This window comes from Scaptodrosophila lebanonensis, unplaced genomic scaffold (assembly GCF_003285725.1).
Source record: "Scaptodrosophila lebanonensis strain 11010-0011.00,11010-0021.00 unplaced genomic scaffold, SlebRS2 tig00000053-arrow-pilon, whole genome shotgun sequence".
In the NCBI taxonomy this organism is placed as follows: Eukaryota; Metazoa; Arthropoda; class Insecta; order Diptera; family Drosophilidae; genus Scaptodrosophila; species Scaptodrosophila lebanonensis.
Genome location: NW_022060548.1, coordinates 6647346 through 6671533, shown reverse-complemented (window position 1 = coordinate 6671533; position 24188 = coordinate 6647346). Strand labels below are relative to the sequence as shown.

Below are 24188 nucleotides of genomic sequence, written 5' to 3'. Positions count from 1 at the left end.
CCGCTGTGCTCCACTGAAGTTGAGCGAAAGAAAATCGCTAAAAATCCGCTCAACATAGCCCGCCATAGACCGGTATTTGCATCATCTCATTCGGAAAAAAGTGTATTTGTTCGAGAAGTTGGAAACTCAAATTAATGAGTTAAGCAACAACAGAAAATTCAGTGCAAGTTACTAAGAACGGAATATGCCAGATTTGTTTTCACAATCTATTTTAGAAACTTTTGCCTAAGGTGATTGTAAATAGGTAGAAACTCTGATCAAATAAGAGACTACATTTTACGATAAAGAGGAAGAGAAAGGTGTAGAGCTGAAAAGTCTTCTATCTGGGTCAACAGTTTGAACAACAAGTTCATAATATTTGAATATATAGATAACGCCACAAAATACAAGTATATTTAATAAACTAAACCAGTAGAGGGAAAAATTAAAAAAAATATATATTAACAAGTTTTTTTAAAAATGTTTTCTAAAGAATGATGGAATGATGGAACAAAATAATAAAACTTTATATATTTTGTGTGAGTTTCATGAAAGTAAGCTCAATTAACTTTCAATTTAAACTAAAACCTTTTCATGACTGAATGGAAATAAAAGAATTTATAGAATAATTGTGATAACAAAACGCTCATTTGGCCTTAAGATCGTGTATATACGTTTAGATATATACATATATCGTGTGTAGATCGTACATAGAAAAATTAATGATTTGTTTTTGCTTTTAACATTTTGATAAAGGGTACATTATTTAAATAGCTTTTCTTGTTGTACAAACTTTTTTATGCATTCTAAGATAAGACCTTTTTGCTTAAACAAATAGAATATTTATTCCATTCATGCAAAAAATATTCAGTTATATTTTGTGGTACACACATGATTATTATATTGATTAAGTATTTCCATATATATTACCAATAACTGTTACTCTCAAAGATCTTTCGCAGCAGCTTCTTATAATTTTTCCATAAAATTTCTTAAACCATTCAGCAAATAATCAAATACTATATATTTACTTGAAGTAGTTGTTTTTCTTGTGATAATGGAAACATGTTTCTTCTGTTGAGTATTTTCCAATAAGAGGTACTATTTAGATATCATCAATAAGTTTTAATTATGGCACACCTGCTGATAAGTACAAATAAAATACTATAGCTCTCAAATGATTTTGGATTGGAATTTTAAGTATTAAGAATTACATGATTTATTTGTAAATTATTTAAACAGTAAGACAAAGCAGTGACAATAAATATATAATTAACAGCCTACGGAAATGTTGCCCTATTTCCTAACCTCTTCAACATTCTTAAGTACAGACAGACAGACCGACAGAGCTTCCGGTCGTTGTAATGTTTATGTTATGTTTGATGGGAATAGTCAGATTTAGATTAGCTGCCATCTTAATGAACATCGCTTAGCTGTTGAGCGATAGAGCTATCAATGCATTTTGCATTTTTCAGTTGCATTCAAACACGCAAACTAATCGCGAACACAAGGTATTTACAAATGCGATAAATCTTTGGAAATATTTAGCTGGCTGTCGATAAAAATGCCGGACAGTTGGCGGATATGGCGAAGAGAGTTTATTTGTATTCATATTTTTTTATTCGTTTTTCTTACAACGGCAATCAACAAGTTTTAAAACCGCTGCGTTGCGACGCATCGGACAACGGGCCCGAGGGGCGCGCAAATGTAAATTAATTAGCGGTTGGCGCTGTGGTCGCTTTAATTGCGGACTCGAGGACAACATGGCGTATGCGTGTTGCATGCCCGATAATTGAATTTCGAGTCGCAGTGGTTGGAGTTCCGATGCGTAGCTGCAGCTGTGGCTCGATGGAGCCTCCAATTTGCCACAAGCGCCGCCTTTTCGATATGAGTTATGGCAGGCAACTGGCAAATCGCCGCCATAGTAGAAATATTTTATGTTTGCAGTGCGTGAATTTGTCCCCGAAACATGCCGGCGATTGTTGTAAGTCGTTGTAGTTGTTGCTGTTGTTGGCCAATATTAACCCTCGAGTCAACGTCTTGAGACATAAATCATCTAAATCACTCGAACATGCATCTGCTTGGCGCTGCGCTGCGCTGCGCGTTGCGTGCGCTGCCTTCCCGAACCGTTCTCCGGCTTCCATCCACGATGCGGCCAAGCCGTCAGGCTAGTCGGTTTGGGTCTTGCTCTGTGCCAAAGACATTAAATAAATCGCTGCCTGCCAAATGTTTCACATACGATTTGCCTAAGCAACTCCTTTTTGCCAGTCTTTTGCAAAAACTTTTCCATTTTCTGCCAGCTCAAGGGCCTGGGCTGTCAGCTTGGCACGGTCTCAAGTTCGATATGGGTGTGGGGCTGTGTTTGTGTGTGTGGCGACTCCCGGAGTCATGTTCGGTCTATGGTGTATCGTGCATTACACACAGGTGGCAACATATGCTAAATGTCACATTGGGATTGGGGCACGAAGTGGTTCACGAATACATATTTATGTGCTTGCTAGTAGCTGTGAGGGGGTGGACGAGTATAGTCTAGATACTTGTATATGATGAAATAAGTCAATTTACTTTGCCGATTTGTCACTGCAGTATGTTAGGGTTAGTTGGGAGCTGGGAAAAGCAAAACATATTTTTTGCATATTCCCTGATCTCACGATACATTTGAGGTCTTGATTTTGAGTCGTGTAGGTCTTTATGTTAAACAGAAAATGGTTTGAAACATAATATAGCTGAAGATTTGGATTTTATTATTTCTTATTCATTTAAGAATTGTAAAAAGATATTGCTTTCTATTCGAGTTTAGACTATTTGCCATCTTAGAGATGAAACTTTTGCTGCAAGATATTTGAAAATAATTATTATTGTAAACATTGAAGTTTTTCATAATACATATAATCATCTAACAGATACAATGTATGTACGGAGTTAGAGAAGGAATTAGAAGGGTCTGTGTGATGTGGAAGTCAAGTCGGTTAACATTAGGATGTGTTGACTATATTGAAGAATCGTTTAATTATAAATATATCGCCAAGACAATAGCTTTCCAATATAACTTAAACAAAATAGTTACTGTATCAAACAAACAATCTATTTACAAATAATAATTCGATAAATCTCTTAAAAAAATAATTACTCTAGTTCTTCAGGAGTGTCATACAACTTTGAAAACGTTTGAAATAATTAAAGGAAACATTTTAAAGGAAGTCTAGAGCTTTTAGCAAAATATAATTAAGGAAAACTTATCGCATGACAATGTGTTGATAAAAAAACAAAGCCGGTCGTGAGGAAAATATATAAAAACTTGTTTTGCACGAATTTAGGAACGATATTTTGCTTGGCATAGGGCGATGCTAAATGTGCGATTAATATAAACAAATTGGGTGGATTTAAAAAAAATGCAACATCGATTAAAAGTATATAAATATTTTTATAGCCTGTACCCAAAGGGTGAAAGGCTATACTAGTTTTGTGCGAATGTATGTAACACACAGAAGGAGGCGTGGCAGACCCCACAAAGTATATATTGCTATATATATATTGTACAGGCTCTCTTGTTCTTTATATAGAATTCTCCCAAGAAATCTATAGGAACCTTTAATAAAGACTTAGAAAAACACTCTTCGCAGAATAAGATGTTTTATATTTTCTCAGAAAATAAAGGCTTTTATAAAAACTTAACACATGTTCCCCATTTTTACAGCCACTATTGAGAACTGAATTTTGGAAAGTTATAAAAAAGTGGAACTATTATTAATAAACATTTACAATTTGATTACAATTTGTGGAACAACTTCAAAATATAATATAAGTAGCACTAAAAATGATGCCAAGCAAATCTCATTACATATTTACAGCAACCACCTCCTGGACGAGACAAGTCGTGTTTTAAATTCGAGTATTAGAGTGTCTTTCGAATTCTTAAAGCGCTACCTTCGCACAAGTTGTGGGCATAAAATACTGCTGAAAGCCCATTTGTCCTTGTATCAACGCAACTGCTACGACCAAATCTAGGTTGACTTATATACTTCCGCTTCCGGCAGCAAACATACGCTCCATGTTTTATGGCAGCATTATTCTGCCGCTGCCGCTGCCACTGCCACAAACTGCTGTTATAGCCGGTGGCTGCCTGCACCCACACCCCCTCTCCTGCACTGAGTAGAGAAACAGAATTTTATGCAAATATCCTAATCAAATTCACATTTTGAAGTTCAACTGTTTTATCCCAAACTTTTACCTTCAGTCGACGCTAAAACTGAGGCTGATGCTGAAGCTGAAGCCGACTTTTCCAATGCCTGCGACGCGTGTTTAGCAGACGCTGAACGCAAAGAAGATGCCGGTGCCACCCATTTTTAATTTATTTCCACTTAAAACACACGAGCCGGAGACGGAGCCGGTGACGGTGACTGTGACGGAGCCGGAGAAAGAAAGCAAAATGGAAAGAAAGTCGAGCGCAAAAAACGCGCCGCTAAACAGACCGACAGCCTCCCATCCAACCTACCCGTCGCATCCTGTGCGTGCGTCCGGTGGGTGGTGTTATCGCAAGTTGTGGCAGGCGGGCGGTTGGGCGGTCGGGCGGTGGTTAGGTCGGCCGCTGTGGCAATATCCTCATCCGCCCACCGCAAAATATTTTCAGCCTGGCGGAGTGGGGCGCCCATATTTTCACTTATCGTGGCAACCCCCCATGGCCCATACCACCCATTCCCATGGCCGAGTACTCTCTGCTCTCATTTCCATACGAAGCCAAAACTTAAGTCTGCATGTCGAAAGCGATTAAACAGTTATTCGGGCTCCCGGCCCAATTCGTCTGTCTGTTCATTTGCTCGAAATTAAAACAAAGCAGCGAGCCAGTGAGCCAGCGCGCGAGAGGATAAAATTAGTCACTGTGGTGACACTAATTCAGGCTCTGCACTTTAATGCAGGTTGCTCTCTGAATCGGTGTGAGAATGGGAACGGAGTGGAATGGCATGGGATGGGATGGAATGGGATGGGTTGAGGTATGGGAATGGAAATTAGATGCGCCACTCGGCAACAACTGTGCAACACTCGCGTCGTCGGCGCTCTCGGGTGATTAATTGCAATTTAAACGGTTTCAATTAAGGCAGCATCTTTGTTCAGACACAACAGATACGCAACACAAAATACGAAATGCAGACACAGCGACAGCGACAGACTCGGAAACAGACAGACACTCTTCAGCCATCTATCCATCCATTCTGACAATGCCACAAACGTTTTTGTAATATCGACCAAATATTGATTGAATCGGCGGACAGCTGATGTGGCATCTTTTTCAAACCAACTGCCATTACTTCTTAATGCGTGGCAATGAGGATGTGAGAAAAGGTGCGGAAAATAGTATGTAGACACATCTAATGGTAGGGCAACAATTAATGAAATCAGCAAATAAAATCAACTTGTTATAAGAATGTTTTGAAAATTCAATTCAATTTTATGCTAAGAAAACTCTATCTATTAAATATAATATTTTAATAGAAGCTAATAAAGTGCAGTTCTTGATTCAAGAGTAGCTCATAACTTCACCTCGAAAGCTGAAATGGGAATATTAAGTTTAAGAGTAAGAATATTCCATATTAGAATAGGTTTAATTACTTAGCACTTATAACAACAATAAAAAAATAGGAAATCAATTAAACAGTAGTCTATACAGCCTATACCATGCCGACAATTTTTCGTGTTTTTATTTAATAAATATTTTGGAGATTTCATTTAACTTATATTTCTAATACGCCAATAACTTTTATATTCTTATCAACCGATTTAGATGTTGAAAGATGCATCAAAAGCGATCACGTTGTTTGAATTAAGAAATTAATATTAACTGAAATACGGCAGCAAAAGGCTTATTTTTTGATTCCATTAATATCGCCCGATTACAACTGACTATATTTCATTTTAAAATCAAGGTTAAGTCCAATTTTCCTGATACTTTTTTAAGATTTTAAGATAATTAATAAAAGAGAAGCATTTTTTGGGATACACTAAGCCGAAGCATGCGAAGTCTTAGATATATCTAGATAGAATTGTTTGGAAACACTAAATTATCTTTCAAGAATAAAATGCCCGATGAAAAGTAACTATATATCTGCAAAATCAGTTTCATTTAAATAGGTATAGAAAAAAGATTTTATTCAGCGATAACTTGTACACAAATGAACGGAATTATGTATAAAATATTAACAACTATAATTGCTGCCAAAAAGACAATTATTTAAGTTAAGCCTTCGTTTTATATTATTCCAATAAAAAAATAAAGTCCAAATGCCAAAAAGGTGTGTGCACTATAAAAATGTTAACAATTGTAAGCCCTAAGCTACAGTTCTTCATACAAATAATTTGAAATCAAATTATATTTTGAAAAGTTTCTAAATTTCAATCTTTTAGGTGTACAAATTAATTCCCTGTCTGGCCATAGCTTTAGAAGATATTTTAACACTTCTAATTTATTCTGAAATAAATATAAATTTTTTTCAGTTGCTCATAAGCAGTTAAAGCAATATCAACTAAGGCCTTAAGCTATTATAACAATTATTGCTTTAAGTCTAACAGACGAAGAAAGGTAGTTTCTTCAATCGACCCTCTTTAAGCAGCTTATCTATGTGCCTAGGTTTGTAAAGCTGCTCTACAAGTATAGTATAGTCGTACCTGACCAAAACTCTGCCACAATCAAGCTAATAGTTTCGTTAAATAGCCGACTAGTATTTACATGTGCGGTCGAGGGAGTTGTCGTTGGCCTGTCGTGTGCTTTGTATTCGCATTGTGGAAATATTTGTCTTCAAATTGCTAACCTCGGCGTGCATTGTCTGTCGTCGGTCTTTGTCGTCGTTCGCTTCCCCGTCGCCGGGCCGTCGCACTGCCATCCCGCTGTGCGTCCACGTCCACGTCGACGTTCGCGTCCGCGTCCACGTCTGTCTCTCTTTCGTCTCAAAGTATCCGTTAGTCTGCGCGCTTTCAAAACGTTTTCATTACAATGATGCGCCGCTGCCGCTGCTGCTGCCGCTGCTGCTGTTACCGCTGCCGATCGGACAAATGTGTCCGAGCTGAAACGTCATGATTAATGATGCAAACATGTGGGCCCGAACGTTGAGTCGACTCGAGTATAGTCTTTTGGAGGCGGTGGCCGGCGCAATCGCTCGGGGGTAGGGCAGCGCCCACGAAACTTGGCCAACTGGACCGTGGGAGGGGGATGTGAATGTGGAATGAGAGCGTTTTATCAAGGTACATTAGAAGACACACAAAAACACGGCAGCAAAATGTAAACAGAACAGCGAACACGAACACAAACACTTTGCGGAGCATTAGTTGGAATTAGAAATTAATCACAACTACGCTTCTCAGACTTTAAGCCAGTCGTCTTGACCATGCGGGACTATCCTGACGGCACTTGGTCATTGGAAAAGTGTTTATAGAACTAAATATATTAAAGTTGTCAATTTATGAAGGCTGAAATATTAATAAAATCTGAAGGCAAGAGTCTCAAACGTTTAAGGGATTGTTAAGGAAACATACTACTATATATAGTATGCTGTATATCAACACTCTAAGCTGAAGGTATTATCAAATTCCTTTAAAAAGCTGCCATACATAGCTAAGCAGCTTAATCTAGTCTTTAATCGGTTTAGAAAAAGTTATACTTCATATCTTCTACTAATCAGTATTGCAATTTCCTAAACTTTGAGCAACTGTGGCTCCTCACCGAGCTAGTCAGGCCTTGATTATAAACGTCGAATTTTTGATCATTTTCATATTAAAAATTGCTGTGCTTGAACTTCGCATAATCATATTAAAAATTTAGAAGGTTTTGGGAAGTTAAAACTAGCTAGAAAAGTACGAAATAAGGAGGACTTTTACAAAACAAATAATTGCAATTTATATAGTACATAGAGAAGTGACAAATTTTTTTGAAAAGTTCTTCTAATTTATTAGAAACACTGGCTCTAATCAAAATAATACTTTGTAGTTAGGAATAAATAATAATATCATAAGCCATGAAAGGCCAAAGCTGCCTTTGAGCTTCTGGTACTTACTATACTTCCATTCTCTAATTAATTATAGCTATAGATATTTGCTGTTTGATGAACTATTTCATTGGCATTTGAGGCGCATTTCGAGGCAACCTGAGCATTGTATAACACATGTCACTACCTCATATTTACCCATAAATATATATGTACATATAAGTATATAAATGACTGGCCAATAACACATATGCTCGAACGACCTACACCTTTGCCTCTCAACAACAAAACTCTCCCCACTCCTCGCCTTGGTGCGCGTTGTGGCCATGACTGGGTCTGTGGATGGGCTTGGGTTTGGGTTTGTGGCAGTGGCTGTGGCTGTGGCTGTTGCTGTGGCAAAGCGATACAATAATTGCCTCAGGGCCGTCGTCATTGCGGCTTTGGCATGAATTATAAAAATAAAAAAAAAATGAAGAACAACCACAACAATAAAAAGTAAAACCAAACAAGAATTCTATATCAAGAGCCGCCATTCATTCATTCATATGCCGGCGTTTTCACACATATGTACTATATGTGTGTACTTGTATGTATATATTTATGTTTATATACAAGTGGATATATGTGTGTGTGTGTGTGTGTGCGAGCATGTCATGCAATGGTCAGAGCCGCAGAGACCCTCGGAGTACGCTGGGCCTGGCTGACATGTTCTTTCCGATCAGACAACAACGCTGATGACGACGACAGCAACAACGACTAAGAAAGTGGTTGTTGTTGTCATTGTTTCATATATGTGCATGTGTGTGTGTGTGTGTTTGAGTTTTGTGCCTCAATCATGTAATTATTTCCTCCGCAACCGCTTTACCAATACCAACACAGTCGTCGTCCGAGCACCAACGTGACCAAAACAGACACAAACACACACACACACGCACACTTGTGTGTGTTAGCCTCTACATGAGTCGACAAATGATATTACAAGTTGGGGGCATGTTGAACAGGCTAGGAGGGGGCAAAAAATTCAACCTGGTAGCGTGTTTCATTTTGAGTTTTATTCTCTCTCTTTGTACTGTTTTTTTCTTCTTTTTTTATACACTATGCAAACAGCAACGCCAAAAGAAATAAAGGTAGCAAAGGAAGAATGGTGTGTGTATGTGTGTGTGTGAGGCACAACAAAAAATACGTTCGTGTTTTGTTACTTAATTTAATTCAGGTAAAAATTTTTGTATTCAAGCCCGCAGCGCGCTTAAACTTTGGTCACGAACATGAAAAAGCGCTGTTTCCGTCCAAATACACTTCATGTCCCAATGCTTGACGGTTGATTGGTTTACTTTTTTCTATATACACATACATACATCTATGTATTATTGTATATACGTATGTATGTATGTATGTGTTTAGTAGCTAAGATCCGCTGCACTCTCAAAATTTTTAAAGAAATGGCTCTAAACAACTAATTGGAAGTTAGTTTCTTCAAGAAAAAGTTATTTTTAATAAGTACTACATATATACTTATATATTTCTTTCTTCAAGTACTACATATTTTTTTCTAGAAAAGTATAATATTAGAAACCAAATTATTTCTTTTTTAAAAAAAGGAGAGTAATATTTGGTGTACTCGTAATTCTAATGATTCCATTATTCGGCGTCAGGTTTTAATAAGTACATATGTATTTGAAAAAGTTCTATGAATAAATAACAGAAAATATATAACAGACCCAGTTTGTTTTCTCTTTATGAGGTAAAGTTGAGGCTTCAACAAGTAATTTATATGCTTTTTGAAATTTTATCCGCAAAATATTTTATCCCCAAAAAAAGTGCATTTTACTTGCAATTTTTTGGATATAAATATTTATTTCGGAAAAAATTATATAAAGCCAAGTATCGCTCATATTTATGCTGGAAGTCAATGACTCCTTTCGCGGAATAACTAATATATATTTTGCTCAAAATATTTGTTAAATTAAAAAGTAACTTTGAAAGTAAGTTTAAAAAAAATTATAATAATTATTTCACATATTTTTCTGGAAACTTTCTAAAACTGTGTTTAATTACGCAGAAAGCTTGTTTAAATTTAGTTAAAACAATAACTTTTGTGCTTTTTTAAGTAACTAGTCAAATTTCGATTCAGATTTTCTAAATTTTATGGGAATTATTAAATTCACTTTGAAAATGAAAGAAAAGCTAAAGAAAATTGGGTTTAAGCAAGAAAATTAAATTATTAAATTAATTTTAAATTATTATACACAGAGAAGAAATATTTAGTACTAATTGTAAGGCAGCTATTTCTTTGAGTGTAACAATGGGTGACGTTACGCTCAACATTCAAATTTCATATTCAAAATGGCAGGGATGGCTTCAAAAATGCCACGAAATGTAGTTCGAAATAAAACAAAACGAAACTAATTGGATATATATGCGAACTGGACAAAATTTCTCTGCAGCTTTGCGATTATGTAGACTCGAATATATGTATGTATGTATGTATATACACTAATTTTTTTTGTGTAATACTTTTATCGTTAGTTAGCAGCTCGTTTTGCCTTCGCCAGCGGCTGGCCCTCGCAAAACAAATGACCGAATTTTTTTAAACAATGAAATAAAAATTAAAACTACGGCTAAGGCGTTTTGTTTTTGCCTCGTTTTTGACTATTTTTCTTACATAACCTTCACACTAGCTTGGAGGTTGGAGGTTGGGGGTTTATGTATCAAGCATGAAAAATATAAAAACATTTAATCATGTTGCGGGCCAGTCCAGAAGACCGTGCTAAAAACAAAAAATAGAAGAAGTGTATTCCAACTATGTATATATTATTGTCCAACTGACATTTGCCACGAACTCGAGCTGTTGCCCAAACGAATGCAATGTGTGTGTACGAGTATATATATGTATGTAGTATATAGGAATGTATGTTTCTTACTTAGCCAATTCAAATATGTAGATATGTTGTAGTTGGTTTGGGATTTTGGCATTTACTTACTTATGGAATTATCACCTGAAAATAAAGCAAAAAGAAATGCTGGAATTAGTCATGGGAAAAAAGTGGCAAAAAATATAATTTATCTTAAAGATTAAGGTAATATATTTGGAATTATGTTGGTAACAGTTTTACAGTTTCTGTGAACTAAAGAAAAGAATAAAAATTAATTTAGTTAGCGTTTTGCATTGTCTCAGTTTTATAGAAGTTGTCTTCGAATTTTGGTTAATAATTCGATGTCTTAATACACAGCTCATTTAATGGGTAAGAGAAAAAAGAGTGATCGGAAAATGCAGCCCATTTTCCCCAGTTGAATGGATAAGATGAAAAGCCAGCTTGGAGCTTGAAGTAACATTCGAGCGAGTGGAAACGGAAGTAAGGGAAAATTGAGTTAATAGTCGAAATATAAAAAAAAAAACCTAGTCAAATGATGATCAATAAACCTATAGTTTCATTTTGATTTCTTAATATTAAAGCCACTCTTGTTCAATACCAACTGACAAGTAAAAGACTTTTAATCACAAAAACTGTTGTAGCCATTAAACATCCTTCTCTCAAAACTTCTCTCGGCTTAAAGGAAAGGAGCATCTTCGCAAACTACAAAAATGTGCTTATGTATGTATGTGTGTAAAGAAATTGAGCTCAAAAGTGGAAAATAATTAACCCCAAATGTGGCAGCGGAAGTAAAAAGTTCTTGCATGTGACCAGAAGGCGGCACATCCAGCACGTAACGAGCGGTCAAGCGACCAAGTGGTCCCAAGCTGGAGAGCTTGACGCTCGGAGTTGTTGTGGCGGCCATGTTGCCACCACACTCGACACGCTGGCAAAATACTAAACAACTTTGAAAGTAAGTAATTGAGAAGTTTCATGGAGTTCGATAGCAAAAAAGCTTATAAGCGGCAAGTATGTCTCGAGGAAAGGCCGCCTCTGATGGCGCGCCTTGCTGCCTGACAGGCGGACACTCTTGTCTGTGGCAGTCTATTATTTTCGCAAAAATGGCGGAAGCGCCCAAGCGAAATATCATAAGTAATCAACGGGGTGGTCTGGCCTGGTCGGGTTGTGTTCTGTCGGGTTGTTTGTGGGGGAGGGGAGAGGGGATGGGGACTGTTGGAAGTCCTTTGGTTTGGTTTGTTTATGCGGCAGCGACGTATGCGCAAATAAAATCATGCTGTCGGAAATAATAGTGTCTGGCTCAGGGTCTTCGATTGTGGCAGGTGGGGCAGGGGATTGCTCGGTCTGGCTGGTGGGGCTGCGTATCGAGCAGATTATGCAGTTTCATAACTAATATTAATATTTTCTGAGGTCGCCAGTGGCGGCATGATTAGCAAAATGCCAAAAATATGCAGCTGCCTTGAAGCTCAGGCATATGACTGGCGATTTATTTGCCGTTCAATTGTGGAACTCATGCCAGAGTCGCGAACACAAAAACCAGTCTAGTTACTTTACAGACTAGTTCTGAGTTTAACAACATTTTCTTAACATTTAATGCACTTTTTTTTGTGCATATGTATATTTGTATGCGATTTAGTAAAATATGAAATTATATATAAAACGAATTGTCCGAGCAATTGACGCGTCCGACCTTTTCTTCTACATAAACATTAAATACAAATTCTATTTTGTAAATTGTTGTAAAGTGCCTCTAAAGCGTGTCTTCTTAGATTAATTGATTCCAAATAATGTTTAATTATAATTTGCAGTACGAACACAGTAATTTAAGTAGTTAATAAATAAATATTTGTCTCATTCTAAGAATCTTTAATTCATTTGAATTTCTTTGTTTCAAAACTATAATCAAGCCAAGGAAATATTTTGTGAAAAATAAACACATTTAGAAACTGTTTGTACATATATTTTTATTTTCTAAACAATTTTATTTATAATATATTTTCGAAAATGTAATTCAGATTCATTAATATAAGACAAACTTAAGAGAACAATTATGAATAATAACAAATTCACAATAAATATTTCATGATTAGTAGCTGAAATATAAAATAACAAGAGAGACTTCATTATGTCGAGTAACTTCAAATTCACAAAGTAGTTGAAATAGAAACAACTAAGTGTAAAAATTCCAAATAAAGTCTAAGAAAGTATGAAACACATTTAAAAATGAAGCAGGGCCTTTCCGATAGTTTCTCAATACTTTTTCAAGTATCTATATTCAATAATGTATTTTTTAAGCAACTAAATTTCAAACCAAATTTTATATTTAACTTTAAGGACAATTTTACCTCATTGACGGGTTGAATTTTTTTTTTAGAGCAAAGAAAACGTATCTTAGCTATTTAGCGGCAAACAAATTAATGAATAAAGCAGTCACTCAGAGGTAAAGGAGAAATATTATAAAAATAAAATATTTAAAATAAATAAAAGCACAATTTTGAAACTTCCTTAACGTTTTTAGATGTAGAAGTACTTTTTACTTCTTAAAATACATATTATTTAATGGAAAGGGAGTGATTTTATATTTTCGAAATGCAGTGTTACTTTTATATATATATATTTTTTATACTTATTTATTCATATATATTTATATATTTATTTATGTTTCCACATCTGTCTAACGACTCTTGGTCTGTCCTTTGGACAATCAGCCGCCTATATCAGTCACTGGCTACAGCAATTGATTAAAACACAGACCTTGTGCATAATTGAAGGGCTCTCGACTTTGCGCATTACTTAACGTAATTGTAAAGGAAATGTTTAAAAAAAAAGAAGGAAAACAAGTATGCTTTAAAGTTGTTTGGCCAGCAGTTGTTGTGGAGTCCAGTAGAATGCTGGACTGAGACCAGAACAGAGCCCGGCATGGCACGGCCCAGTTAAAAGGCAACGCCTTTGCCAGTCCAATGATACTGTTGCCATTGCTGCTGTTGTTGTTATTTTAGTTGTTGTTGCCCACTGAGCTGACTGACAGTAGGTGTGACCAGTCTACTCATTCATTCTGACAGTTTTCCCACCCACTCTAGCACAAAACGCAATTTGTTGGATTGTAGGTTGTGCCCTCCAAGCACGAAAGGTAAAAGTAGAGTTTGCTCGCAATGCATAAGTATCTGTGTGCATAAGTGTGTGTGTGTGTGTGCGCTTGTGTGAACCACCACCACCGCTGTGAGAGCGCTGGTAGGGTGGTGGTTCGACTGGCGAGTGGCGCCAAAAGCATTTTTTCGCAGTCGCGTGTCTTGCGGCTCAAGTGTTTAAACATTTTCTTGCCATTGCCGTTGCCATTGCCTGGGCTTGCAACTAATTTTCGTTTTTCCGACTCACAGAGTCTCAGAGCCATGGCTGTGATGCACTGCACCTTTTTCCTACCGTCATCGACGACACATAACAACAACATCGAAGCGTGGCGACGGCAGAGCCGGCCAGAAAGCCAGAAAGAAATCTTATTAAAACGAACAGTGCGATAAAATTGAATTTGCATTCAAAAGCCATTAACCGCAGCAGTCGTTCGTTGTCGTTGCCATTGTTGTTGTTGTTGTTGTTGTTGTTGTCAAGCAACAAAAATGAAAAACCAGTGAGAAAAATTAAAATGAAAAAGAGCTAACTTTAATGCCAGCACTCCTGCAAAAATTATAGCAGATATATAGTACGAGTATGTATGTATTTTGCAAAAATTGAAAAACGAAATTAATATTTCACGCACATTTGGCAAAATCAGCGCCAGCTGTTGCTGTCCTTGCCAGCCATAAAAATTCATGTGCAGCTATATATAGGTATATATGTTTATATATATTTATATTTTTATATGACATCGACGTGCCGATGCTATCAATGCCAAAATTGTTATAAATGCTCAGCTTATAGCGAAAAATATTATTTTAATTGCATATCAATTTCATGCTCTGCACCATTCAACCAAATCATAATCGTAATTATTCAAAAAAATGCAGCCAATTGTTCAATGATCCGGGCGACCAGAAAATCCCTCCCCCCTCTTCATATCCATCCATAGTCCCCAATGCGACATTTAAAAGCATCGACATTAGATCTAAACAGCGCCAATTACTAGAGCCATGGAACCGTGTAACCAGCCAGCAGTCAACCAGTTGGCCCCCAGTGGCCAAAACGCCACTCAACTTGTTCATAAATGGGCCACTTATTACATTTTTATGACATATTATGTACACCACGTCTATAACTGTTCGCCATGTACGAAATAAATTAATAACCGCCGCCATCGAGCCCTTGTAATTACAAAACAAATTTTGTACCGACAGTTATTTATTTATGCACAACCAATGCGAGTGTCCAGCGTTCGATGGCACACACATTGAATAGATTATGAATTCTATTAACATTATTCAAATGCATAGCACAACAATCTATTTTAGTAACAATTCCAATTGTAGCTCCAGGCTGTACATGTCCTGGCATTAATAGTCCTTAATTAACATTCAATCTTTAAATAACATATTGCTTCGATTTTGAATCATTGTTAGCTGAAGCTAAAAAAACGAATTGTTTTTGAATGTTATGGTTAAGAAATCTGTTAAAATCTGCTTGTTAATCTAAATAAAATACAAATTAAATATATGTACTCTGTAAAGTCTTAGACAGTCTGGGTCTTAAAGCACATTGGCTTGGAATATTGATTAGTTATAATAATATATGAAAAAAGATGTTTACTTCTCCCACATGTAGCTTAATTATTAATTATAAATTAATAACGATTTTTGTAAAAAAAACTATGCTTTTTTTAAAAGAAAAAAAAATACCGTTTTTTCAGGAACTTTTTGTTGACAATATTTGCATAAAATGTAAGCATAACATTATTGTTGCCCCCATTATAAGATGCCTTCAAAAATAAACACAACTAAAATAGAGACAGTGGAGGAGCATGGAAAAAAAACGATATTTGGTTCTACCTTCCCAATAATTTTTATAGCACAATACTTGATTAAATTTAAGTTTCATTGTCTCTTTTCTTAGTACAAGAACCTAAAGTAAATAAACTTTTTTCTATATTTAATATTTACATTGCATATGGATTTAGTAAACAGCTAATATTGTCTCTACTTTTTCGGAAAACACAAAATTATTTAGGATTCATAGCAACCCAACAACCAGCCATAGAAACTTAATGAAGAGTTCTTTAATTTTAACACAATTTAAAAGCGAAGAGTTTAAAAGGGATCATTATATGGTTTTGCAGAGAACTTTATTGATAAACAAATTTTATAATTTGTTTAAGCAATTAAAAGAGTTCTATGTACGTATATTATTTGTGTAATAATAATATTACATTATAATAATATTATGTGTGTTTATAGAATATAGTAGAATAGAAGGCTTAAGAGGACTGCTTGAAATAATGGAAATTCTTTTAAAGTCCTTTTCAAAGCTTGCGCATATCGACAGATTGTTGATCATGAAAAAAGCTGCTGGAAAATATTTGCTTTAATCGTCTGTCTATAATATTGCATCTTTAACATTCTTAATGAACAGCGCTCAACTAATGCCGTATTCAGTTCGATTTTTAAAGGCTCCAATTGTAAGACCACATTTTTTAACTGCTGATCTAACAAAGATCACCTTTTCAGTCCAACCCCAAAAGACAAAGTTCAAGCATCATTTAAAGCACAATTGGCTTGAAAATTTCTAAACGCAATCGGTTAAAAATATTAACTGAATCCGATCGATCGATCGATCACAGCTCATAAATGCGACTGACATAATTATTCGTTTTTGGCAAGAGTAACAAAAATAATTACAACCAGAAGCGGCATAAAATAAAAATGTCAATTTAATTTGAAATTTTGCGATGCAAATCAATCAGCGGCTTGCCTACATGGCTGACTGACTCGCTGACTGACTGCATATCCTTGTAGGGCAAGCGTCCTTCCCAAGGCCAAGCAATTGATGAATTGCCGTGATTTCTGCTGCCGGAGCAGACCGGAGCGGAGCGTGTTTTATTCGCAAACATGTCACACACTTTGCCGATGACAAATTCATTTTTAACACGCACGACTCCGACTGCTCGATGGTCGTTCAGCGGGAAATCTCGACGGCCATGCTGGAACTTCTGGCCAACATGATAATCACGCAGCGCACTAAGGAGAGTTGGGAAAATATATACTATATACTATATAGATATATGTGTGCGCTTTTGTAGCATGTCTGGCTGTCAGTCAGAGTGTCGTTTCATGCGTCTGCCAAATGACGTTTAGCTGTCAGCGGCCTGTTTGTTTGTGCGCCCCCAAAAATAACCGAAAGCTGTTGCAAGGTAGACATGTGTGTGTGTGTGGGTGGGTGTGTGTGAGTGGGTGGTTGTGTGTGTAAATGCCGAGTATCTGTAACATGTGCACGGGAGTGGTGTGCATCTCATCTTCTCCATCAACGCCGTCGTCCATGTCGTTCTCGTTGTCGAGATAAAAGTACAAAATTAAAGATTCTCTTGCTAAACGGAAGCTTAGAAAAAAGGTCAAGTCCAAAATGATGGATGATACTCACACACACAGATACACACACACACACACACACATGGCACCCCCAGCAGCCGCACATCGATGGCTAAAATGTTTATGGTTGAGTGACATTTTGCGCCGAGGTGTGAGCTTTGAACTCTACTATATTTGGGGTGCAAAAATGCGTTGACATTTTAAAATGTGGCATATCTCAGGTACTCTACTATATTACGTGCCTCTACCTCTACCTCTGCCTCTATCGCTGTCTCAGGTCAATATCCGCAGTCTCAAGTTTCAACCCAACTTCTGTGTTTTGTGCAATCATATTTTTTTATCACTCATCACATAAATAATTCGGTTAACATTTCTCAACAAGCCACAAATTAAAACTACAAAGCACTAAAAATTCGTGCACGTAAATTTACGACCAACGGAATCACGTGTCGTCCACGCGCTGCACCACTCCCCCCATACCCCGAACCACCTCTCACACCCCGCTCAAAGGGCAGATATGATGCATGACTCGGCGGAAAGCATCCTTGACATCCTCGCTGCCAGCTGCCTTAAGGATTCTGCGAATTTAAATCTGTGCATATAAACTCGTATATATTTGAATACGGCAGGAATCCTTTTTGTGGTTCAGCATTTGAATATAAAACAGTGGGAAGCGCACACAAACCAACTGAGAGAGACACACACACACGCTCACACACAGTCGATGACAAACAGAAAATCCGTTTTCACACAAACATTAGTTTTATTTAAAACACACACACACACATGCACGACCTTTGTCCTAGGCAAAGGAGGGAAAGGACGTTGCTTGGAGCATGTGTTCCCTTGTGGTTGTTGCTTATGTTTCTGTTGACTTTTCATGCTCTTTTAAACGCCGTTAAATGTTTGTTCTTCTTGCTGCTGTTGTTGTTGTTGTTGTGTGGTGTTGGTTGTTGGTTGTGGTGCGGATGGGGATGAGGATGGTCTGAAATCAAATCTACAGCCCTTCGCGTTTCGTTACATTCATCACACTTTAAAAGTTGATGGAAATAAATCGGATAATAAATTACCTTTGAAATAAGGTAACGAAAAATTCTGGCGCAGTTGGAAATGAATACGAAATGAAAAGCTAACTTTAAAGAGATGATTTTATTGAAAAGAACAATAAATATTGAATTACTATTCAGGGGTTTCAAGTCAAAAGTAATTGCTGGTAGTGACTAATGAAAGTAAGTGCCTTAATACTTGTCCCTTAAATACTTACTAATAAATCGTAATAATAATAATGATAGGCCATATCTAACATACATTCTCATGGAAAGAATAAAAGACTTAGATTTATATATATCGCGAATAAAGTGCGTTGAATTTTCTAGACTTCACGTTTCCGTTGAAACATTTTAAACTTAAATATAATCAATCGAGTTTGTGACAACTATTGTGTGATACAATGTTTTTGAAACAAATTTTACAAAGAATATAAAAAGGGTTTAAATATGCTGCCTACTCTAAATAATTGGGCAAGTGGTCACTGGGAATTTTTATTTCCCAGACTTCAACTATAGAAAGCATTATCTGCTTCGATGGAATGCGATTTTCAATTATTTGTTACAAGGAAGTCATTCGCAATGCAGCTACAATGTCTAACACCATAGCAAGAATTTAATTCGGTTTCATTTAATAAGCAATACATAATATCAGAATTATGTTTAATCAATAATCTTTTTAATATTTATAACTAACATATAACATAACTAAATAAATTTACTTCTTTGAAATACTTTGTTTACAAGACTTTATTGTGATAGAGTTCAGAAACATTTTCTAACCGCAATAGAGCTATACGATTATTTGAGTTTTAACTTAAAGCAAATGAATCTTGCACTGATCGTTAAAGAATATAGTGCGGAATATAAAAAGGAATGTATTTTTCACCAAACATATCCGTCATAATATATGGTGTACGAAATGGTACTTCAATATAATTTTGTAAATATAAGATGGAGGCTTATCAATTGATAGAATCATTTTTTTATTTAAATGTATAGTGTACGGCAATATTCTCAAAAGAAAAAGAAGAAGAAAAAAGGAAAACTATCTTCAAAGTGAACCCTTTAATTAAGGGCTATATTTCATCTTTATTCGAATTATAAATAAAGCAATCAAATAATCCTAACGAATATATTCTCTCTAAAAACTTAACTGGGGTTTTTTTTTTTTTAAGATTTCTAGGCCACATAGACAGTTGACTTTAAATTGTAGACTTAGGCAAGTTACTGTTGAGAGCTGCGCCCGCTTTGGTTTCATTGGCATTTAAGGGCAGTAAGAACGGGTATTAAATGGGAAAAATGACAATGTTGAGGAAATATTTCCATTGTATTCTGGTGAGTGACTCAACAGAGCGTAACTTGGCAACCTACTAATCAGTTTCTACAGCCCATGCATGATAATTTGTGGCAGTTTTTTACAGTCATTTGTCTTTGGGGCCCACCCATGGCCCGCCCCCTCCCAGCCACGACATCACCTGCTGTAATTACGGTAGTTCGAGTGCTCATTGATAAGTGGCGTTTTATGTAAAACCCGATAATTCATTGTTGAAAATCAATACAAACATAAGTACCAATGCACGCATGTTAATATAAGCAGATAATAATCTTATGTTATCTACAAGTTATCTGTCACTGTTGCATACGAATGTAAGCATAAAGAATATGTATAGCAAAAGTGTCAGTCTCCAATAAAACTCTAAAGCGAACAGACGCACGGCGGTCCGCGACTATTGTCTTTTACTTTACTCCTACTGAGCCCTTCCCTTTTCAGCGAATATATAATCTATTCAATAGGTTATGGGCCCAGGGCATATAGGCTCATAGGAGAAGTTCAAAGTATTGTGAAATAGTAATCGTTTGGTGACTCAAGAAATATAACATTTAAAAAATGAGTGCGCTATATCAAATAGACAAATTGGAAGAGCATAACTATGACTCATGGAGCATACAGATGCGATCTGTCTTAGTGCACGCGGAATTGTGGAGTGTGGCATCAGGTGCTGAACCTAGTAATACTGAGAGTTCAAGGCCAAAAGATGAAAAGGCATTAGCAATTATAACGCTAAGTGTAAAAGCTTCACAATTGGGCTTCATTAAAAATTGCAACACTTCGTACGAGGCATGGAAAAAGTTAAAGGACGTTCATCAGCCGAGTGGACCTGTACGGAAAGTGTCGCTGTACAAGAAATTGCTAGGCAAACGCATGTTTCAAGGCCAAAGCATTTCAAGTTACATACACGAATTTAACGAAATTCTGGATGGTTTGTGTACAGTTGGCATCGAATTAAATGATGAGTTAAAAACAATCGTGTTGTTGTCAAGCTTGCCCGAACCATACGAAAATTTTGTCGTCGCCATTGAGACGCGTGACAATTTACCGTCATTTGATGTGTTATGTATCAAGCTGATGGAAGAGGGAGAGCGCAGAGGCAATGCAGATGGAGAGAGCGAGAATGCAAGAGCATTTATAGCTACGCAGCAGATCGTCGCGCATTCCAAAGCGAATTCAAAAAGGAATTCAAAAATCGTCGTTTGCTACAACTGCGGCGAAAAAGGGCACTACAAGGCACAGTGCAAGCGTGAGAAAATTCGCGGTGAAGGGAAAAAGCAATCGACAAAGAAAGAGATGGAAAAGCAGAGCAGCTTGTTAAATGCGTTGGACGTTGGAAAGATAGAGAACAACATGTGGTGTCTGGACAGCGGAGCAACAAGCCATATGTGTTGCGATAAGACGTTATTTTCAAAATTTATTGCGCACACTGAAATGATCGGTTTAGCTGACGCTGGTTTCCTGAAGGCCGAAGGCAGAGGAGAGGTGAAGTTACAGACAGAACTTTGTACCTTGGTGTTGTCAGATGTACTGTATGTACCGAAAATGAATGGCAACTTTATGTCCGTCAGCCGGTCAGTGCAAAAGAACAATGTTATACATTTTGGGCCACATTTTGCTAAAGTTATACAAAACGGCGAGTGTATACTGAAAGCGAATAAAGTTGGGAACCTTTATATGTTTCAAGGCAAACAAAATAGGTGTTATTCCGCAACTGAATCAGATGGTACATTGTGGCATAAGCGTTATGGCCATTTAAATTTTACCAGTCTGAAGGAAGTGATCAGCAAAGAGCTAGTGCGTGGTATTGGAAAGGTTGTTTTCCCAGACAACTTGAATTGCAAAACGTGTATGCTAAGCAAAATACATGTACAGCCATTCCCAAAGGTAAGCACTAACCGTGCCGAAGAGCTGTTGGAACTGGTTCATGCTGATGTATGCGGCCCATTCGACACGAAGTCACTTGCTGGATCCAAATACTTTCTGACCTTCATCGATGACAAGTCCAGGCGTATATTTGTTTATTTTTTGCGGAAGAAAGATGAAGTGTTCAGTAAGTTCGTCGAATTTAAAAACTTGGTTGAACGGCAAACAGATAAAAAGCTCAAATGTATTCGAACCGACAATGGAGGCGAGTTTGTCAACACAACATTCAACGGTTTCCTGAAACACCATGGTATTGCAAGGCAATTGACCGTGGCTTATACTCCGCAGCAGAACGGCGTGGCGGAAAGAGCAAACCGGACATTAACGGAGATGTCCAGATGCTTATTGGTGCAGTCGGGCCTAGGCGAGTCTTTGTGGGCCGAAGCAGTCAACACAGCAGTATACATAAGAAACAGATCACCTACCAGTGCACTGAACAACCTGACTCCAATGGAAGCGTGGACAGGTAAGAAACCCTGTGTTAGCCATCTAAAAGTTTTTGGTTCCATTGCAGTTGCACTTGCAAAGGGTCCCCGTAAAGGCAAATTCAAACCCAAAGGGCATGAGTACCGTATGGTTGGGTATTCGGTAGCAGCCAAAGGCTATCGGTTATACGACCCAGAGACGAGGACGATTGTCGAAAAACGAGACATTCTATTTGATGAGCGTTGTGGTGGTCATACCAATGAAGATACCGTTACGGTAGATTTTCCTGCATGCGAGGTTCAAGAGCATGTCACTCACACGGATGGTGACAGAAGCATCGACGACGATGACAGTGAGCACAGTTCTGACGACAGCAGCTCCAACGCATATGAGAGTGCAGTCGAAAAAGAAGACTCTGACGAGGATACTGTGAAGATTGGGCCAGGCCGGCCTAAAATTGTTCGAAATGGTAAACCTGGTCGTCCAAGAAAGCAATACAATGTGCTTGGAGCATTGGTTGCTAGTGACGTAATGGTTCCGACATCCTATGATCAGGCCGTTGGTAGCACACATGCAGTATTCTGGCAAGAGGCGATGCAAAAGGAATATCAGGCACTACAATCAAACGAAACCTGGCAGATGGCTGATTTACCAAAAGATCAGCGAGCAGTTGGTTGCAAGTGGGTATACAGCCTGAAACGTGACTCTGATGGAAAAGTCGAACGTTTCAAGGCACGACTCGTTGCTAAAGGGTGCTCCCAGAAGTATGGCGTGAACTATGTAGAGACGTTCTCACCCGTTTGCAGATTGGAAACCGTGCGGTTTATTTTGGCGTTAGCAGCGGAATTGAAGCTGTACCTTCACCAGATAGATGTGTGTACCGCCTATTTGAATAGCGACCTGCATGAAACTGTTTATATGAAGCAGCCACAGGGATACACAGATCCCAATAATCCAAGTAAGGCTTTATTGCTTAAAAAGGCAATATATGGATTGAAGCAGTCGGGGCGCGAGTGGAACTCCAAGCTCGATTGTGTACTACAAGGCATAGATTTTGTAGCATGTGAAAATGAACCGTGTCTTTACAAAAGGAACGGAAGAGGTGACTTATCATTAATCCTTGTTTATGTTGATGATATAATTATAGCATGCCGATCAAAAGAGGACTTGGCCAACATCAAGTCAGCCATTACAACATCGTTTGAATGTGTTGACAAGGGAGAGCTGCATTTGTTCCTTGGCATGGAAGTGCAGCGCGACGGTGAGCTTGGCGAAATTTCGCTAAGCAATTCGCAATACATCAAAGACATATTGCGTGAACATGGATGCGAGACCTGTAGACCTACAGCGACCCCACTGGATGCTGGTTTCCAAGTGATATGTACCAGCGAGCATTGTCAAAAGGTTGACATTGCATCCTACCAGTCTTCAATTGGCGAGTTAATGTGGCTGGCGCTTACAACAAGGCCAGACATATTGCATTCCGTTGCCAAGTTAGCTCAACGGAATCAAGATCCGCATGCAGAGCACCTAGTGGGTGTAAAACATGTGCTTCGATACCTGGCGTCAACTGTGGACCTGAAGTTGCACTACAAAGAGTGTGGACAACCCCTTACCGGCTATGTGGATGCAGACTGGGGTGGCGACCGCATCGATCGCAAGTCGTATACTGGCTATGTATACTACTTGGCTGGAGGACCCATATCCTGGCGATCTGAAAAGCAACGCAGCGTGGCACTTAGCAGCACGGAGGCGGAGTATATGGCTCTTTCAACTGCGTGTAAGGAGGCCATATACCTACGGCGTCTTATAGTGGAGATTGGCTGCGGTGACTCGAGTACTCCAACTATTCTTCATGGCGATAATTTAAGTGCTCAACAATTAGCTAAGAATCCTGTACACCATGAAAGAACAAAGCATATTGATATTAGATATCATTTTGCAAGACAGGTTGTAAACGAAGAACAAATTGTTTTACAGTATACATCAACCAATGAAATGATAGCTGATATTTTAACGAAAAATCTCCCTAAAGCGAAGCATGTTCATTTACAAAGCTGTTAAATTTGATTTGAAAATTTTTGTAAAACATGTTTGCATTGAGGAAGGGTGTTGAAAATCAATAC

General features: G+C 37.5%; 1 protein-coding gene across 4 annotated transcripts in view; it reads right to left on the bottom strand.

The window, feature by feature from the left end:
- The window catches only part of LOC115623605 (homeotic protein proboscipedia), a 54073-nt gene that overhangs the window by 19859 nt on the left and 10026 nt on the right, over positions 1-24188 (bottom strand). For 2 of the 4 annotated variants that reach the window (XM_030518020.1, XM_030518022.1), the window contains exon 2: positions 10934-10948. The exons of the other annotated variants lie outside the window; for them this stretch is intronic. In XM_030518020.1, coding sequence (XP_030373880.1) covers positions 10934-10948 — 15 coding nt within the window. The remainder of the gene's footprint in view (positions 1-10933; positions 10949-24188) is intronic. 4 annotated transcript variants of the gene reach the window in all.